Source organism: Neltuma alba, unplaced genomic scaffold (assembly GCF_004799145.2).
Source record: "Neltuma alba isolate B1F8T4 unplaced genomic scaffold, ASM479914v2 tig00010580_pilon, whole genome shotgun sequence".
NCBI lineage: Eukaryota > Viridiplantae > Streptophyta > Magnoliopsida > Fabales > Fabaceae > Neltuma > Neltuma alba.
The window spans coordinates 5,392-23,877 of NW_021635445.1; the positions used below are offsets into that span (position 1 = coordinate 5,392).

Below are 18,486 nucleotides of genomic sequence, written 5' to 3' on the forward strand. Positions count from 1 at the left end.
CCCAAAAAACGGCTTTAGGCTACTACCACTGTGATGTGAGTGGTTCCAATTGGTTTTTGTTTCCCAATTATCCTGGCCGGAACTTGTATGCAGCACTTGTACGAAGGTGCATGCATAAAGGTTTGGAACCCTATACAAACAAGGTGCTGCTTGCTGCTCGCCCCTATCTCTAAAGGGGCTTATGCACTCCACTCGCTGCCTACTCTACTCGTTACCACTAAACGACGAAGCAAAGAGCGGAAGGAGGGACTTGAACCCTCAACCTCAGCCTTGGCAAGGCTATGCTCTACCATTAAGCTATTTCCGCCAGCAACGGTAGTGGCGAAGCACTACTGAGCAATTCACGTATCACTTGATACGGACGACTTCTTTTTTTCCGCCGGACCACACTCTTAACCTCCGATCGAGCTACGAGCACGAGTAGGTAGGCGGCTAGAGGGGAGGGGCAGCGGCTGGGCTGCCTTTTCAATCAATCTCCGGCCGCCCCTGACCTAATAAGGCCGCTATTGGTGCGAGTTGTAAGGAGTCTTGGTCTCGAGTCGAGCTGGGGCGTCATTTCATTCTCGTAACGGGAGTGAGTGCACCGCAAGACCAGACAAGTTACTCCCTCGCCTCGCAGCGGTGGCATCTGTCTTTTAAGTTAAGTCATCTCCTAAGACGGCTCCTCTTATTCTACGATAATCCAAGCAGCAGCTCCACGAGTCCGCTCGGAACCAGTCGATTCCTGAGCCATTCGTTCTCCCCTCTCGGTTGGCGTTTGCCAGCCACTAGAGCAAGTAAGAGAACAGAACCTACAGTGAATGAACTTAAAGAACCGCATGACCGGATTGTACACCTTTGTGTCTGGCTATGTATATGGATGTGCATAAAGAAGGGACGGGACATCTCTCTCCTTTTTTTTTGGGGGGGGAGAGAGAGGGAATAAGCTGCAGCGGCACCTCACGAACTTCTTACTGGGTCCATCCTCCTATAAGCTAAGCATTTGCGAGTGTTTGGATGCACGTGTTTTGCCTGCTTCCTTCATCTTTCCTTGGACGAAAGAATACCCAAAATAAGGTCACTTCACTGGAGAAGAAAGAGGAGTCTTAGGGTTATGCCTGCCCCTTCTTCTTTCCTCTAGCGGGCTTTGTCTCATATCCTTCTTTAGTTGCCTCCGGCTACTCTCGTTATCAAACAATTGAGACTTAGGATCGGAGACAGAGGGATCCGCTTCGTGCGAAGCTGCAGCGAAACCCGAAAAAGGGTCCGGCACAGGCGGTGGATTGAAGCCACCATTCATTCCTCCCACGCCAGCACTCCCCTCCAACGTCGGGTAGAACTGAGCTACTGCTCTGCTCAGTTCATCCATTAATAGCAGGAAGAGAGAACGAAAAATAATAAAAAGAAGGAGTAGCTCGAACATCACAAAAAGAAAAACCCTGATTTTTAATGGAAGTAGCCGAAGCAGGGGCAGCCGACACAAAATCAAATCCCTAGCTAGGTCTTATACCTACTTCAGAAAAATAGAAATAAAGACGAACAGTTAGAGATCGAAATGAAAAAGAAAAAAGTTCATTGTTCCGTCTAACGAATTGTTTTTTTTTTCGCCACACCGAGGTGAGGGGAGTCGAACCCAACCAAATCTTCCATCCCGGACCCCAAATAAATAGAATCTTGGAAGAATCTCTTTATTATATATATATATATTATTATAGATCAGAAGCAAGCAAACTGTCTTGTTGACCTTAGCGCAACGTCTTTCTCTTAAGGCGCTCGTTGCTTCTCTTATATTAAGATATTTCTCTTCTTTATTTATTTTACCTAGTGCTCGTCAAAGAGAGATTTGCGCTTGTCCTTGCTAATTAGTCTGTTTTACTATATATCGGTCTTCAGCATATCGGTTTTTAGCTCTATATACGGAGATCGAACAGCGCAGCGGGCAGCGCTGGGAGATTCTCTAAAGAGTACTCAAAAAGCTTATATGCAATGCATTTCTTACTTCACAGATTCCAATTTGTACTCCTTCTCCCTAATAAAGTGTACTCCTTCCGCGCCCACCTTCGAGCCCCTACCTAAATAAAAGCACCCACCCTTGCCAGAGTCCTCCGCAGCGCAGATCTTAGAGCCCGTCTCAGTCCAGTCCGGTGCTTGTTTCCTTTCCTCCCGTTTTGCTATCGCTGCTATCCTTACGAGCCCCAGCAAGAGAACTCCCGCGCTAAGGCGCTCCGCTCAAGCCTATGAAAGAAAGAAAATCCGGAAGGAATAGAAGAGGATTAGGGTTTAAGACTCGCCCGAACTCCCGAACTGGTAAAAAATACTAGTAGCTAGTTGGTCTCACTCTTCTTATAGATTAGCAGGTTATTCTGTAATTCTCCTTTCGCCTTATCAATAAATAAATACATTTTCTATTAAAGTTACAGTTGGCTGCCTCATCTCGAAAGCAATGACTCTTATTCCTACCCCTACCCTTATGGGTCATTAAGGAACTCAACTCATGAGTATCGTCCGGTTAATAAAACGAGCGATTCCGCTTCTTCTTCTTTTGCTTCTTCTGCAACTACTGATTATTAGCTTTCCTGAACTTCACTTCTACCATAAGGGAAAGAGCCAAGCTGCAGCTATTTCTTCCCATCTCTCGAAAGATCCTGTTAAATACGCCCCTAGCCCTATAAGTAAGTAAGGTGGGGTGCGGAGACCAAGGTTCAGTTCCTATTGAGTCAGATGTGGGATTCGTTTCATATCATCGATGTATATCAAATTGATAGAGTTCATGTACAGCCGATTCTGTAATAGCGGCTACGAGTACTCAAGCTGCGGTAATGACTCCATCAACAGTCAAAGAAGAAGAAGCCGAAAGCACCAGTCTCCAAAAGCTAGCTGAAAGAGAAAAGAGTTAATAACTGACATCGGAGGCCCATTGAGGAATGCCGGAAGTTCTCACTTATGAGAAAGATCATTTCAATACTGAAAGCTCGACTATAAAGGAGGGCTGGCAAGTGTGCATAAATGTGCTAGGCTCCTTGCCTTCCTTCCCCTATCATGCCACTAGTTCAGCAGGAGCTGCTATTGAATCCGGGTTAGCCATAAAATAAGACGACGAAACTGCAAGGTTTAGGCTTTATTTTTCTTGCTTTCCTGCTTTATTGCTTTAGTGTCTTGCTAGCCCTTCCATTTCGCATAGTGAAGGTTGCTAGTTACTAATGTAGGCATGTCTTTTACAATCCGACGGAAGTAGATAGGACTGTGTTGACTGAAGCTTTCGGTGCCTAGCGCTCTTTGCAATTGAATCAGAACTAGAATCCCCTTGCTTATCCGGGTCCGAGGGTTCAAATGCAAGAGAAGGAGCTGCTCTCTTTGCGGTGAATCCAATACCTGTAGTGCTTCCCTATCGCTCTGATTCAGCTCCGGGGGTGATCGCTAAAGCAGCAAATGGGGAATCTTTTTGAGCTTCCGGGAGCCTGCTTGGAGTGCGTTCCTTCCCTCCCACTGTAAAGAGTAAGCCGTTCGTGCACCTTACCCAAGGTTCACTCACCTGAAGATCTTTCACCTTCGGTATTGCACAAGCAGCTGAACTGGACTAACCAAACTCTTATCCATATCTGTACTAACCTTGGTAATCAGCCAAAGTACCTGAAGGATTTACAGAATAGCCTCAATGCCATTCAATCGAGTTTGGATAATTTAAACATACCAGCTACTGAGCATATTGAAATAAATTAAGGAGCTGGTGATGTTTCTGATGCAAGCGAAGAAAGTCAAAATGAAGAATCCGCAGCTAAGTAGCTAACTAGCTGACTGTAGCTAACAAGATGTCGCATTCTATATGCAACCTCTTCTTGCAGCGGATAGGCATAACATTCTCTACTCGGGCAATGAGCTACCCCTCGGGCTGGGAGTTGAGTTACGACTCCGACTATGACTACTAGCTTGAGCTTTGTCTCAGGAGTTCATGCATGTGGGCCGTACTACAGTTCAGCTTCTGGAGTGGTGGCCGGATTGCCCCACCTTTCCCCTGGAGACTCTCAGACAATGGATTGGTATCAGCGGTCTGCCTGTTCACTGTTGGGATTCCACTTCCTGAAGCGAAGTGGTGTCAAGCTTTTTTTCCCTGGTAGCTATTAATGAAGAGACATTAAACCTGGATGATCTTGTGGAGAAAAAAGTTCATATGGAAATCCCAGTGGGATTTGGTATTCCAACATCGCACGCATTGATGAAGTGGGTGATCTTCAAAGGCCGGTTTCTTTCCGACCCATTCTGGTCTCGGCGGGGACGAGAGTAGGACAGCCAAACGAGATGTGGCTGCTTCAGCGCAAGAGAAAGAGAGGCCCCTCGTACAAAGCCTTTTCTTTCCCGCGTGGAAAAGGATATATATAAATTCAGTAGAGGACTAGCTCGCATAATAGGTAGGGGTGAAGTACGCAATTTCTTTCGTTCTTTATAATAAATGTATTCCCTTCTAAGGGCATGTACTACGTAGGGCCTGTCGGCCCGGTCATAATGATCGGTCTATCTCCTTTCCCCGGAGTAAAGGAAGGAATTGAATTCGTTTATTCCAATAGTTTAGGAGTTCGTCTCTATGCATATAATTTATAAAATCAAAATGTGTTCAATGGCTGTCATGTTTGGAAGTGAAGTACTAGAGGTGTCTTCTCCTTGACTTTATTTATTTTTCTAGTTTGATCTCCCTCTTCCCTTTCTCGCCACAAGGAGCTCTTCTATAAATAAACAAATAGGGAGGCGGAAGCAATCAAAGTGATGCGTAAGGTTGGGGCTTCGGGATGGACTCATTTAATATATAAGCTTCAAGACTGTTTGTGTTAGACTTCCCTTTTTTAAGAGCTCCGCTAGTTAACATAGGGAACTAGTCTGTCGTATAGAAGAGATAGAGTCTATCCCTAATTGATTGAGTATGAAACCATTTTAAATAATTAGCAAGCGCTAATCTTTTTTTAATGAATTGGCGAATTGAATTGAATGAAGGTACAAAAGAAATAGGTGCTTGAGCTGTAACTCTCGCATCAGCTGGATCAGCTTACGCTATTGGAAAGGGTAAGTGCTTCCGAGTTGAAAAGGAAAGCTAGCGAAGCTAAAACAAAGTGAAAAAGTTCTGATTTAGGAGACCGTAAGGAAGATGCGGCTTTATAGCTATATTTATGTTTCAGTATGCTAGACCCCTCCCCTCCTCTAGTTCAAGAGCTTTAGGCCGCTCTGCTCTAGTTGCTTTTCTATGTTGAGTGAAACTCGACTGGTTGGAGAGGAGCGAAAAGCCAGGATGGCTTGGTAGAGAACACCAGACGTCAACTTGTCAAGTTGAGCCTTGGAAAGGTTCAAGTGGACTCTTCGTGAGTCCAGCGAAGCGCGCTGACCCAAGTAGTCCAGCAGGATGCTCGACCAACAGGGCAGCGCCCACTTCGTGAGGAGTGACCCGGAAGCTACCTCAACGGTCGGGTTTAATGTGCTGTGCACAACCGCGACTGTGTGTGGACATGAAGACCTACGTGCGTGGACTCGGAGTCCTGGGTAGGGTCTCGTGAACCATACTTGGAAGGATAAAGAGTCATTATCGTGAACTTCTCTACGACTCTGTTTGACAAGTTGTTGCGTCTGAAGACTATGTTATTATTATATCCAATACGCTCCCATAGTGCAGATCCCTGTAACTTCGAGGGTTGATGGTCCCATCTCAACGTCATATGATGTGTGGATGCCGAGTCAGCAGAAGGACCTAGTACAGTTGGTGCATCAGATGTACTCTTTAATTCATTTATCAATGACGATAGGTGAATCATCATGGTCCCTAGACTGTGATGTTTTCCATGGAAGAGATAACAGGCTCTACCGCGAGAAGAGCCAAAATGCGCGAGCAAGAGCTTACCATTTTCTTTTTTAAAAGACCTCTTTCTGAAGGCTTTTTTCCACCGAAAACTAGAGAATCATGCTTCGTTCGACTGGCTGCAGCAACAGACACCCAAGCATCAACTCGGATAAAGCTGAGCAAACCAAAGCTTATCACTGCTTGCGTAAGTAAACTACCTCGATCAAATCCTGATTATTGAATTTATTATTTCACTGTCCTAACGGGAAAGAAGAAGGAATGAATATTCTTAGTAGCCTTCCTGAAGAAAGGAATACTAGTAGCACAGGTTACGCAGTATCTTGACTGAAAGGTTCAGTTGCAGAATAAGAATAAAGGTAAGCCGTCTGGTCAAAGTACGTATTTGAGGATTGCCTCTCCATGAGAGATGTCTTCCTCCTCATTTTCCAATAAAAAATTCAAATAGGCTTGACCTTTCTGCTTGGGTTATTTGTGACAGCTGGACCCTCCGCATAATCATTGATTATTGACTTCTCCGTAATCGAAGCTGCCATCGACCCCTGCTGATAACCTCTCCTTGTAACTTTCCTATGTATGGTCTCTCCACTAAGCTTTGATCTACGCGCACTAGCATCCTCGGCGACTAATGCCCTTCTGCTGGTCTTTCGTCCATTACCTATGGTCTTTGGTAAGTAGTCTATAGTTCACTTTCGTCTATGGCCTGCCCCGCTCTCTTTTCAACTTAGTTATTAGTACTTCGGAGTGGTGCATACTCTCCTGCTTGGCTATTGAATGAATCTTATGCTTGTCAGGTCAACTCCTGTGTCTTCTCTTGCCTATCGTTCACTTCGGTGACTCCAACCCCGGAAAGATGATCTCTTCCACTAACCTTTTCCCATGAACTTCCTGAGTCCCTATCTAATAGTAAGCCCCCTCCCATCCTTACTGACTAAGGCTAAGGCTACGGTGGTGTCAAGGCAAGAAGTTCTCACATGAATAGACGTTTGAATATTCGCTCAGTACTTGAACCTTCGATCACTCGGATTCGTCGTTCACCTTCTCAAACCGACGAAGCCTACTCGACCTTCGTATTCCCTGCCCCCATACCTGAATGAAGGAAAGTAATAGCTAGAAAAAACAGGCTATTCCATCGTAATTATGTATTACAAATTACAATAAAGAATAAGAATTCAAATGTTGAAGGAGGATTTTAAATGCGAGATCTAAAAACATATCTCTCCGTGGCACCAGTGGCAAGTACTCTATGGTTCGGTGCTTTATTATTTGGTCTGTTATTCAGCAATCCCAAAGTTTCTTTTTTTTTCAAAGCAACTCGCCAGACTCGAACTGGCACTGCTCTGATCAATCCTATTGGACGAGACTGATCAATAAGCATTTTGTTCCTACAATAGAGTAGCTTTTGTTGTCGCAGTTCGAAAGGAAGAAATTCATCCTTCCTACATCTGCGGACAAGCCGCTTCATGGAATCCTCTTTCCGGACACCCCCCAAGATCCTCTGTCTGGTCTAGGGACTACTTTCAGCTTGAAGCTCCTTGTCTCCTCACTGAAAGCGTAAGCGGCTCACCAGTTAACCAAAAAAAAAAGTTGCTTTTCTTTTATCAGAATACGAATGAGATCAAAAAAGCCATCATTGGAGCAAACGATGCAATAGCTTCGGTTAGAGCAAAGCCCAAAATGGCATAACCAAATAATTGTTTTGCCAATGATGGATTTCGCGCCACGGAATGGATCAATGAGCTGAAGACGTTTCCAATACCGACTGCAGCTCCCGCTGAAGCAATTGTAGCAGCTCCGGCACCCATTGATTTTGCACCTTCTAACATCTCGAATTCCAAATTCTCGTCACGTCACGCTTTTTTTTTTATTTTCATAAACTTACGATTTGATGTTCTTTCGTGTTGATTCTTCCCCTCCTTCCTTTTTTCTTGGGCATCCCAATGTTCATGCAATGCATTCTTTTCGATCTTGTACTTGTACCTTAACCTTAGTACACTGAAGACCAAGCCAATCTCAATGAAGACAGGGAGACGCAACTAAACCTTTTTTCTCGGGTAGCCTTTAAGCATAGCTTTCATCAGAACTAGGCAACTCTCTTTTCTTCTCTTATGATATTTCTAGTTAAGATCATCTTTCATACCTAAAGCCTCTCTCTTATATACGTACGGACCAAATAAGCAACTGCTTAATACATAATTTCAAGAAAATACAATCCCTGTTAAACCGGAACTCCACTTAGGATTGTTCCTCTTCTTCTCTCTCTCTCCTCTCTTTCTATCTCCTCCGGGTAAAGTCTCTTTAAAGTAGAAGAGAGGGGAGGCGCACCGACCGGAAGTGAGGAGCCAGAAAGCATAGATTAGATTTGCAGGTCTCTCTATTATACGTTATTTCACCGATGCGAGGATCGGAGTAGTCCCATTTGATTGATCGATTCAGAGTTCCGAACCGAAGCCCATACTATGATAATGAGTTCGAACCTGAGATCATGGGTTAGCCAGTCCCATCCCAAGTAAAATCAAAAGGCACGGACGGAGCGAGACCTATTCAGATGAGGTCTCGCAGGATCTCATCGCTCAAGTCCTCCGACAGCCCTGTGTAAGCTGCGAGCAGAGCAAGCGGTTCATACTATTACTTGGAAGCCCGGTGTAACAAAGAAAAATCAAGAGGATAATCAGTAAATTACTCTCCGACTAGAGAATCAACGCAAAGAGGATCGAAGCCGATTTCCCCAGTTGACTTAGATGACATCAAGTCCGCCAACTAGCCCCATTCTATTCTATTAAGGAAATGGGTTCAGCTGCTTGCCCTTCGCTCTGTTCCTATCACTCAAAAAAGAGACATCTTTAACTGACATGGATATCTTTCGGTCTAAATTCCCATATTTCAATCTGAACTGCTTGGTCGGAAATTCAATATCTTTTGACATGTAACTGAGCGATCTTCCTCGTATGGAAATGCCAAAGCAAAAGAGTGGAGCAGCGTCTCGCGGAAATGAATTGACCAGATCGATGGAATTGCATGCACGATGCTGACTCCTTGTCCACTACTTCTGATGAACGAAAGCGATCGAACAAAGGCCTATGGATCACTGGCTGGCTTAGCTTCTTTTTTAGGACATTCAAGCTTCCAGTCTAATGACTGGACACGACCAACTCCGACTCTATAAGCCCTCGTCTTTACAGGAATTGTCGCTGCTGAGCGTAGATGACTTCCCGCAGAGTGGGCCACTTCTATTTATCAATAAAAATCAATAGAAAGAAGATCCAACTTTCCCATCAATACTTATACCATAAAAGCGAAAAAGAACCTCTCATCTTGGGATGAGACCCTGGAAGCTTTGGCCCGGCATACTACTATCATATCAGGGGTGAAAGGTGATCATTTGTTGTTCTTAGCAGCTATGGCTATTCATTTGAGTATTCAGGTAATGAATAGTCAATGAGCGAAGGGCGCAGTTACCACAGCTATGAGTTCAAGCGGCTACCCTATAGTAGCAGTTAATTGAGGCTCGACAGACCTGGGCTAAGGAGATTATCTGGGGAAAGCCCTTTTTTTGGTGAGGTCAGGCACCCCCCACTTTCTGCTAGAGCAAAAATGAAAGAAATCTTGTATTGTATGTAATCCGCCCTCAAAGAGAGCTCAGCTCAAGAGGACTACATTCAACAGAAGAACGAATGAAAAAGGAATTCCTACAGGGAAAGGCAAATTGAAGGCTTTGGGACAACATATTAGAATATAAAAACAAAGAAAGACAGAGATAGGGTGCATGCTCCAGCCCTGGTGGAGCACTAACAAGGGGCAATCAAGAATTCTAGTTATCACTTCCAAGCAATATCGCATAAACAAAGACGATATCATCAGAAAAAGATAGAAAAAAGAGATCTCTTCCATTGGCACGTTTAGTTACTTTGTCAATGGTTCGATTAGATGCTCTTCTACAAACAGGACTTGTCGAGTCTGGTTCGAATCGGGACTGATCGAGTAGAGGATGGTATTTTCGCTTTCTATTTTTCGAGATGGAATGCCTATTATAGTAACCCAGCAAGGGATGCAAGGCTTTCTGACCTTCACCCCTCTGTTTTGCGGCTTATCCGGTCTTGGATAAGGCTAGTGGTATCCGTATTCTAATAATTATTAGAAGATCCTAGCTTCTTTTAGAAAATAGGAATGAACTGGCCATCAACATATAAAGGAAATCGAGTGAGGCTTGAAGACCAGTTATTGAATCAGTTAGTGCCATTAATTCTGTTGGAGGCAGGGCAATAGGAAATCTCTCTCTTTATACGAAATATCTTGAAAGGCGAAGAGCGACTACTTTTTACTTTCTGCTCGTAGTTCCTCTATTCTTAGTGTAGTGATACAGTACTAGTGCAAGAGCGCTTACGGCAGCTCGTAGCTATTGGTGGCTTCCTTCTCTTTAAGAAAGAGGGAAGGATTCACCGCTATGGAAAACCTGATCTCATGGATTAGCCAGAACAGTGGAGAAGCAAGGAACTGGTAGTTACATCTTCAGTCTGTAGTGACTCATTCATCGGGAGCGGAGGGAATAGCTTCAACGGAGAAAGAGGGGTCGGAAAGCGAAAGGGCAGAGGGATCAGAGCCTAAAGGCCACTTCCTGATATAGGAGAATTCCAGATAGTGTAGTTATGTCGAGCGACAGAAGGGAGTCTTCAGACGGAAGATAAGAATAGTATAGCTAAGATGAATGCCGCTTGAACGAGTTTAAGAGGTGAAAGAGTTCAATCAAACTCTTCCTTTTCAGGTCGGGTTAAAGAAGGGTCTCATCGGGGTATTCACCTAGCTCCCTAGCTTCCTATATTCCACTCGAGCGGGATTAAAGGAGATGAGTTATTCTCGTAGCTAAATGCCCAAGTCGGGCAGGGATAGAGGATCAAGAGACTGTACTCGCCCTTCACCCCTCAACCATTCAACAGAAGCAATAGCAAAGAAAGCAACAAGAGTGGAGAGAACAAGCTCTTCAAGCTCAGCTTCGGCAACAGCAACTCGAGAAAGCTATTCAGTTTGTGAGGAAGCGGCCACTTCTTTATATACGTTGCCATTTGACGATCTGTCTGTTCAGGCAGGTGCCACGGAATTGAGTACGGAATCAGAGAAGGGGGACAGCAACGTAAAAGACTGAGGGAAATGAGTTCCGAGATCTTTTTTTATTCCCAGTTTCGTCTCGTCTATCGGTCCTTAGTCTTAGATAAATTGTTGGCGTCAAGAGCAAATAGAATCGAAAGATAATATTTTCCTCGATGAGTTGAAGGTTTGTGACTCTTTCGCTTCGACCGTTCCTTCTTTCTTTAGTAGCGAGTCTAACTTTACAGATATCATTGATTTTTACCATGACCCGCCCTGACTTGACTGGTGGGAGAGAAAGTCTCAACGCTAACTCACTAGACGGACAATCGACCAACGGGAGAGACCCGATTCAGCCTGGGAACATTACTTCCAATAGTGGCAGGTAATTATGGGTTCTGCCGCACCTGATTCCCGATAAACGAGAAACCATCACATCAATGAAGAAATGCAAGTGTAGTTTTCACCAGATCTAATGTTCCTTGATCTATTTGAAACGAACTACCCTACGTTCAATAAAAAGAAAGACTGTCTGGCTGTAGCCATGCCGAATGGAGAAGGAGGGGCAAGGGCAGACCGCTGCTGGTAGCCTTAATTGGGTGGCGCGCTATAGATCGGATCCTAAGTAGCTATAGGATGAACCCTGGAAGCAGCAAAGAATACTATAGTTTTTACTGGCCTGCCATCAAAATAAGCTTTCCTGTCCCGACATCTCGCGTAAAAGGCATTTTCCTTCGACAGAATACAAGCACAGACGCTGATGGCACCTAAACAAATATAAATATAATAAAATAAGGAGAGTGCTACTTTACTTCATGTGTGACTAGATAAGTCAGCAGTAATGAAAGCTGCGATCTATGTCACGACAGATGAATGGAGAGAGCAGTCATCCTAAGAGTGATCGATTTACTGTTGAAAGGTGGCTGCAGTGAAGAGCATGCCAAAGATCTCAGTACATATAGCGCAAGACGAAGCGCGGAACGTACGACCAGGGGTAGCTGCGAACGATAGGTACTGCTCGCTATCGAGATTCCTATCGGATCCAAGAGAATCGATGCCCGATCCCTCAAACTCGCAAGCTGCGACGACTCTATCGAATGACGGTATATTGCATTCCATCGGCTATTGGGGGTGCTGGATCGCGTCAGCTAGAGATTGTCCTGTTTATTACAAAGTCCCTTACAGTAAGTAATAAATACATATAGAAAGAAGATATTCTCTAGCCTAGAGGAAAGAGAACAACCACAGGAATGAGGAAACTCGTAGAGGGATGTTGATTCGAGCAGGCAGCTTTCTGACACTCATACTGCCAATCAGCTATTACCTTCTGGCTTTCTCTTCTAGAAACGGGGCTTGAAAGAGCTAATTCGTTCTTAGCTGTTTTAGCTTCTTAGAAACAGACTAAAGGGAACTACCGGACGAGAGGACTATAGATAGATGTAACGTCCGATACGGTTCTTATCGGACGTTGTTCCTCTATCCTAGTGCTTCTATTTTCCATAGCCTTCCATTCCAGTGCTGGTAGTTGAATAAGGCCAGGCCAATATGAGCTGAGCTGCTATTAGCTATCTTTGCCTTCCTTTGCGAGTATCCCAGTAGGAGTAGTAAGCTAGGGCCAAGTAAGTAAGATGGAACTCATACCTGTAGTTTGACCCGGACGATGCGGACGTTAATGCTCACATCAATCCTATCTTCCTATCGTCCTTTAGGTAAAGATGGATAAGGAAGGAAAAGGTATGCAAGCTGAGGTTCTTTTAGGAAAAAGAAAGATTGCCTTCCTTCCCTAACTTTTATTGGGATAAGGCCTGTATCTTCTTTGATAGCTAGATGTGACTACCGGTGATTTCGAATTATATATTCTCTATAGAGATCCGGTTGAATAATCCGGCAAGGCGAGCTCAAGACGAGAAAGTAAAGAATGAGAATGTTTCAACAATCTATTGTGTGTCACGACAACTCTACACTTAGTAAGGTATTTCTGGCCAACTGTCGGAAAACCTTGGATGAGGGGTCCCCCTTGAGAGCTATCGGTATACTCTGCCAAGGGCATTCTACTTAAAAACATAATCTTTCGTGACAAGCGGAAGCTTGACTCGAAATGGGAGCAGGCAAGAAGAGCAAGTATAGTGAAAGTATCCTCATGGGCCAAACAAAAAGAGGTTTAGCCCCAACGTCAAATTAATGCATTGATTCAAGGGGTACCCGTGCAAACATCGTCTATCTCTCTGGTCAAGTGGCTCTGCTCTTAGGGAGAGAATCTACGGATTCTGTGAAAGGGCTTCCCCCCTCTCCTCAGATGTCCACAAAAGGGAATTTACAGTTAATCCGATGACTTTCCATCTAAGACATGGTAATTGCTTTCAAAGAAAGGCTAGATGCTGCAAGTGAATAAAAAGAAGAATATGCATACGCAAGTGCAAGAATAAGAAGCGGAGCAAAGCTCAACAGAACTAGCCACACATCGACAGCTAACCAGGGTTCGCTCCCTCCGGAACTAAAGAATGCTCCGCCATTTCTTAGTTTCCTGGAAACCGAAAGCTTAACAACTTTCTTTTTAGGATTAACTAAAGCAACCTTTCGACGTCGCTCGAAGGTCTAGTAGATACTATTTAATAGTAGCCGTCCAATCAACTAATTTCACAGCAAGAAAGCTCTTACCTAGTCAGCAGGGAAGCAACCAGCGAAGAGAGCATTGGAGAGGGCGGTGGGCTGGGAGAAGGAAAGGAAGGACAGCTACGGAAGCTGGTCAGCCTAAGATTGTAAGGGCCCAGTTCCAGTTTTTGAGGAAGCATGGCATAGAAAGCAGGGCGTGTCATGGGTTGTAGGGAAGAGGTGACACGTGTACATGAAAGCATGCGAGAGCATAGGGATGGAGCAGGGAGGATGATAGTAGTCACTTGCGAAACAAGCACAGAGAAAGCAAAACGAGTTAGGGTTGGTTTGGCCAGTAGAAGCACGTGGAACATATGCACCAGCACGGCATGTAGGTGAGCAGAATACTTGAAGCTGACGGTTTAGGTAACTACCCCAGAAATCCGAAGTAGCGCATGTGAACTGAAAGTCCATACCTTCGGTCTATCACCGCGGAGTGCCGGACCTGCCTTCCCGGAAAGCACTCGCATACAGATTCTAGGCACTTATCGTGGAGTTACGCTCGGGAGTGATTGAAGTTTGTTTGTGAACAGTAAGTGGGCGTACTCACAAGTCTGTAGGCTTTGTTCATTTTATGATCATATTAATATGATGATTAGGAGGATTTCCACTCGCGAGAAAGCATGGCATCGTCCGAAAAGTACATGGTGGCAGTGTTGATCTATCTTAGCATTCTCATCTTCCAACTTTATTTGAAGTATTGCTCCACCTGCCACAAGAAGTTGTCTAACTCCTTAGCGTCCCTTGCACCGTTGTAGCATTTGGGCTCGCGGATCTTCACTTTTTGCACCTCCCTTGGTGCCGGCCCATTATTGGCCACCGCCTTCTCTAGCACAACGATCTTTGCTTGTTGCTCAAAAATTTCGGCAGTCATGGTAGCCACTACCTCGGCCGTTTGGGCCTTGAGCACCCCCGCTGTGCTCGCCATGTCGCTCTCCAAATCCTTGATTACTTCGGTCATCTCATCTTGATGCCCCTCAAGTGTCTCTACGACCACTTACAGCTGGAACTTAAAGTACAGACTCTCTAAGCAAAGCCACTTGCCGGACTGAAGAAATTCATTCATGAGCTGCTTTCCCGACAGCTAAAAGCCGAAAGCGATAGTACGAGAGAAAGCAGAGATAGACAATACCACTACTAGAGAACAGCAACTTGGCTAGCTGGCTCTCTTTCCTTTTCTTACTTAAACCGCTTACGGAAAGTATAGATTGAACCACTGACCTACGAGCTTATCGCACTAGCCATAACAGCAACAGGAGTTTTATTCCTCATCCGCATCCTAGCCGGAAAATAAGGAGTTTCTTCGAGCCAGGAAGAGCAAGAGTAACGCCCGAGAAGAACTACCAGAGCAAGAAGGATTGAATTCATGAACTTACCGTAACTTCACTAACGGTTTTTTCTAGCAGTTTTCTTTCTCTTCACGAGAGTACTTCGTTTGTGCTGCTTCCTGTAACCGAAAGTCACTCTCGCTTAACTGACTACGATATGAGTTCTTTCTTCCTTACTCTATCACTTAGCCTTAGTGGGCCTAGCTGACCGGCACGGAAAGGAAAGGAATTTGTTTCGCTTCGCACCATGATTGACCGAAAGCCACTATGGGTAACTCAACCACCTTAACAATCTCCTCCCCGATCCCTATATCCTATATATATTAATTCCCAACCCATCCTAAGGAACAGCCAGCCCCCTTTCTTTATCTACGGGCTATGGCTCACAAAATGGAACTGTAAATGGTTATCCGAATTGAAATTGGATGCTCTGGATCTGGAAATTGAAGGTATGCTGCTATACGAACTGTAAGAGATGCTAGGCAAGGTGGCGACATATAAATGGATGACGAGAACTGGCTCTCCATCTAAGCAAGATGGTAGTAGGTGGAAAGCTTCTGGCTCTAGCTTACTCAGCTACAACTACTGTGACTTCCACTGCTGCTACTAAGCTAATAAGATCGGGGAGAGAAAGTGATTAAAGAATGTTAATTTTATTTGATAAGAAAGAAAGGAGCTATGTATATAGCACTCAGATGAGGCTTAGTGAAAAACTAAACAGAACAGATTCAAGTTAGCCCAGCCAAAGGGCTAATCCAGCTACAAATGAAAGAGTAAAGCGCATTATCTTAATTCCACTTCCAAGTAGATGTGTTACACACAGTGAGATTTGCCAATCCTGTTAGGAATCAATTGAAAAAGAAATTAACAGATATTTCAATTCCATTTAAAATCTTTCACGAGCTCTCTTTCTGTAAAGGTAAAGTAATTCGACTTTCCTTTTTCAGATGCTGCTTATCCGGGCTTGGTGGTAAGGGAATGGGTTAAGCCAGCTCGTGCCTCTCGGTCTTCTGGTGTCCTTTTATTATTTCTTGGCCCGTTGCGCCTGTTTGACCAAACTGGAGCTCATCTGATTCATTCTTCCGTCTACTCATTCGTCAGTATCATCAAAAGCAGCTGAACTCAATCCCGATGGCTACCATTACAGTGTCGATTGGCATTCCGCTTCTCTAAACTAGACTACAGATGTGACCATGATTCTATCTTGGTGAGAGCGGCGTGACTTGAAGCTGCACGGAGACCATTTCCTTTTCTTGCTATCGTGCTGGATGTCATCTCGGCATATCGGTCGGTTTAAGATGAATCCGGGGAGGGATAAAAACCTGAAGTCCAGAGAAAGCCACAGTGGGATGACTAGGCAGGAAGCTCGAGACCAAGAAAGTAACTGAGAGCTAAAATGAATTCCATCGCACAAGCAATATGATTAACTAGTTTACACTACCTTACTTATACTGCTTGAAAACTCTTCCTCGAGTACCGTTTGCTAACTACACGGCTAACGCAACTGGTAACCGTTGACTGCTCTATCTCACCCCTACGGCTACGGGGTTTGATAAACTTTTTAGATTTCACTCTTGCCTTTGGTTTATGCTTTCTAGTTCAGAGATCCATTTATTTATCATACGATATTTAGTAAGGCTAGGTTCAATAGAAAGAATCCTTTTATTCATAGTAGCCTGGCTATCTCTTTCAAGTCAGTCAGTCCTCTCTTTGAGTCAGTAGCAAGTCAGTCTGATTAGATATGTCAGACATTGAGCAATAGGAAGAGGAAGACCTGAGGAACTTGTTGGCTGGTATAGTTTGACCGTAGAGGCCTAAAATGTCTATATTTGGACAAGGGATCAAGGACAACAAAAATGAGAGAATACCTATTCACCAATGGCAGAGCGGTGATCAAATGCATAGGAATGTCCTCCCCCACTCGTTCTGGGATTGGTAAGGGGCTTAATAAGGCAGAAGGATGCAGCTGAGAAGGCTTGGCACGTTGACAAACTAGGCAATGGCGCACAAATGTCTGAACATCGCGAGGCATCGAGGGCCAATAAAAGAAGTGAGCCAGACGATGAAATGTACGAAGCGAAGCAGCATGTCCAGCAATAACCGAAGAATGGAATGGAAAGAAGATAGGATGAATGAAGGCAGAATCATCATGTGGAATTACTAATCGATTCTTCCAAAAGAGACAAGCATCGCGTACAGAGTAATGAGGCATGGCCAATGGGTCCGCCACGAATTGAGCAATTCAAGATTGAATAGTAGTTGAAGACTGAAGAGCCGAACGAACCTCATCAAGGAAGGTAGATTGCGGTATGGAAACTGCCATAAAGCAAAGACGTGAAAGAGCATCTGCTGCTTGCTTAGATTGACCTGGCTTATACTCGATTGGGAATCGGTATCCCATCAACTTGGGTAAATACGCTTCCTGCTCCGGAGTCTGTATGACTTGATCACCGAGGTGCTTGAGACTTTCCTTGTACGTACGGATGATGAAGAAATGCCCAAATCCATAATGGCGAAACTTAGCGACGGCCTGAGTAATGGCATACAGTTCTCGGACATAGGCCGATTGGGCTTGCATACGAGGGGACAACTTCTTAGAAAAGAAGGCGATAGGGTGCCCATGAAGGCTTAGCACTGCGCCAATACCAAGACCTGAAGCATCGGTCTCGACGATGAAAGGTTGAGAGAAATCTGGCAAGGCCAAGACGGGAGCCTGCATCAAAGCCGCTTTCAAACGGTCAAAAGCTTGTTGGGCTTCGGTGGACCATTTCAAAGAATCCCGCTGCAGAAGATTCGTTAATGGGCCTGCGATGTTGGTATAATGACGTATGAAAGGTCTTTAGTAAGCGGTAAGCCCAAGGAAGCCACGCAATTGAGCCAACGTCGAAGGAATGGGCCAGGATTGCCTGGACTTTAGTGGCGTCCATTTCAACTCCTGAGGCCGAAACAATGTGACCTAAATACTCCACACGGGTCTGGCCAAAAGTTCACTTAGAGAGCTTTGCAAATAATTGGTTTCGAGCCAGCTGGTCCAGTACTCTTTCAACATGTGTCAAATGTCAGTCCCACGTAGGACTGTCTATGAGAATGTCATCGAAGAAGATGAGAACAAAGCGGGAAAACCGAGTTCATCAATGACTGAAAAGTAGCCGGTGCATTCGTAAGACCGAATGGCATCACCAACCATTCGTAATGTCCCTGGTGCGTACGGAAAGCGGTCTTCTCGCGATCCTCTGGTCTCATCAATATTGGATGGTAACCGGCGCGAAGGTCGAGTTTCGAATAATAAACAGAGCCTCCCAATTCATCGAGAAATTCATCAACCGGGAAAAGAGTCTTTTTTTATAGTAAATAATTCAAAGCCCTATAGTCTGTACAAAATCGCCAAGAGCCGTCTTTCTTACGAACGAGTAGAACCGGAGCAGAATAAGGTTTAGTGCTATGTTGAATCAAGCCGTCTGCGAGCATTTCAGAGACCAATCGTTCAATCTCCTTCTTTTGACTGAAAGGGTAGCGAGTACCCTTAAGACCTCTGTTTGCCTTGTGCATGACAATACACAAGCAAGACTGTTCGTCTAGTGGTATCCTGTATCTTATATAAGATCTGTG

At 44.6% G+C, this 18,486-nt stretch overlaps 1 protein-coding gene and 1 non-coding gene across 2 annotated transcripts; both read right to left on the minus strand.

Annotated features, from left to right (window-relative positions):
• Positions 1 to 235: 235 nt before the first annotated feature.
• Positions 236 to 307, minus strand: TRNAG-GCC (transfer RNA glycine (anticodon GCC)). Its single transcript has one exon. It is a non-coding gene; the product is annotated as a tRNA-Gly (tRNA).
• A 7,104-nt stretch (positions 308 to 7,411) lies between these two features.
• On the minus strand, positions 7,412 to 7,848 carry LOC114757199 (ATP synthase subunit 9, mitochondrial). The gene has a single exon (XM_028946201.1). It carries the CDS (start codon positions 7,639 to 7,641, stop codon positions 7,417 to 7,419), a length of 225 nt encoding a protein of 74 aa, XP_028802034.1. The 5' UTR covers positions 7,642 to 7,848; the 3' UTR covers positions 7,412 to 7,416.
• Between the last annotated feature and the right edge of the window lie 10,638 nt (positions 7,849 to 18,486).

Coding starts and splice junctions, on each gene's coding strand:
- LOC114757199 (XM_028946201.1), bottom strand. CDS start 7,641: ATGTTAGAAGGTGCAAAATCAATGGGTGCCGGAGCTGCTACAATTGCT.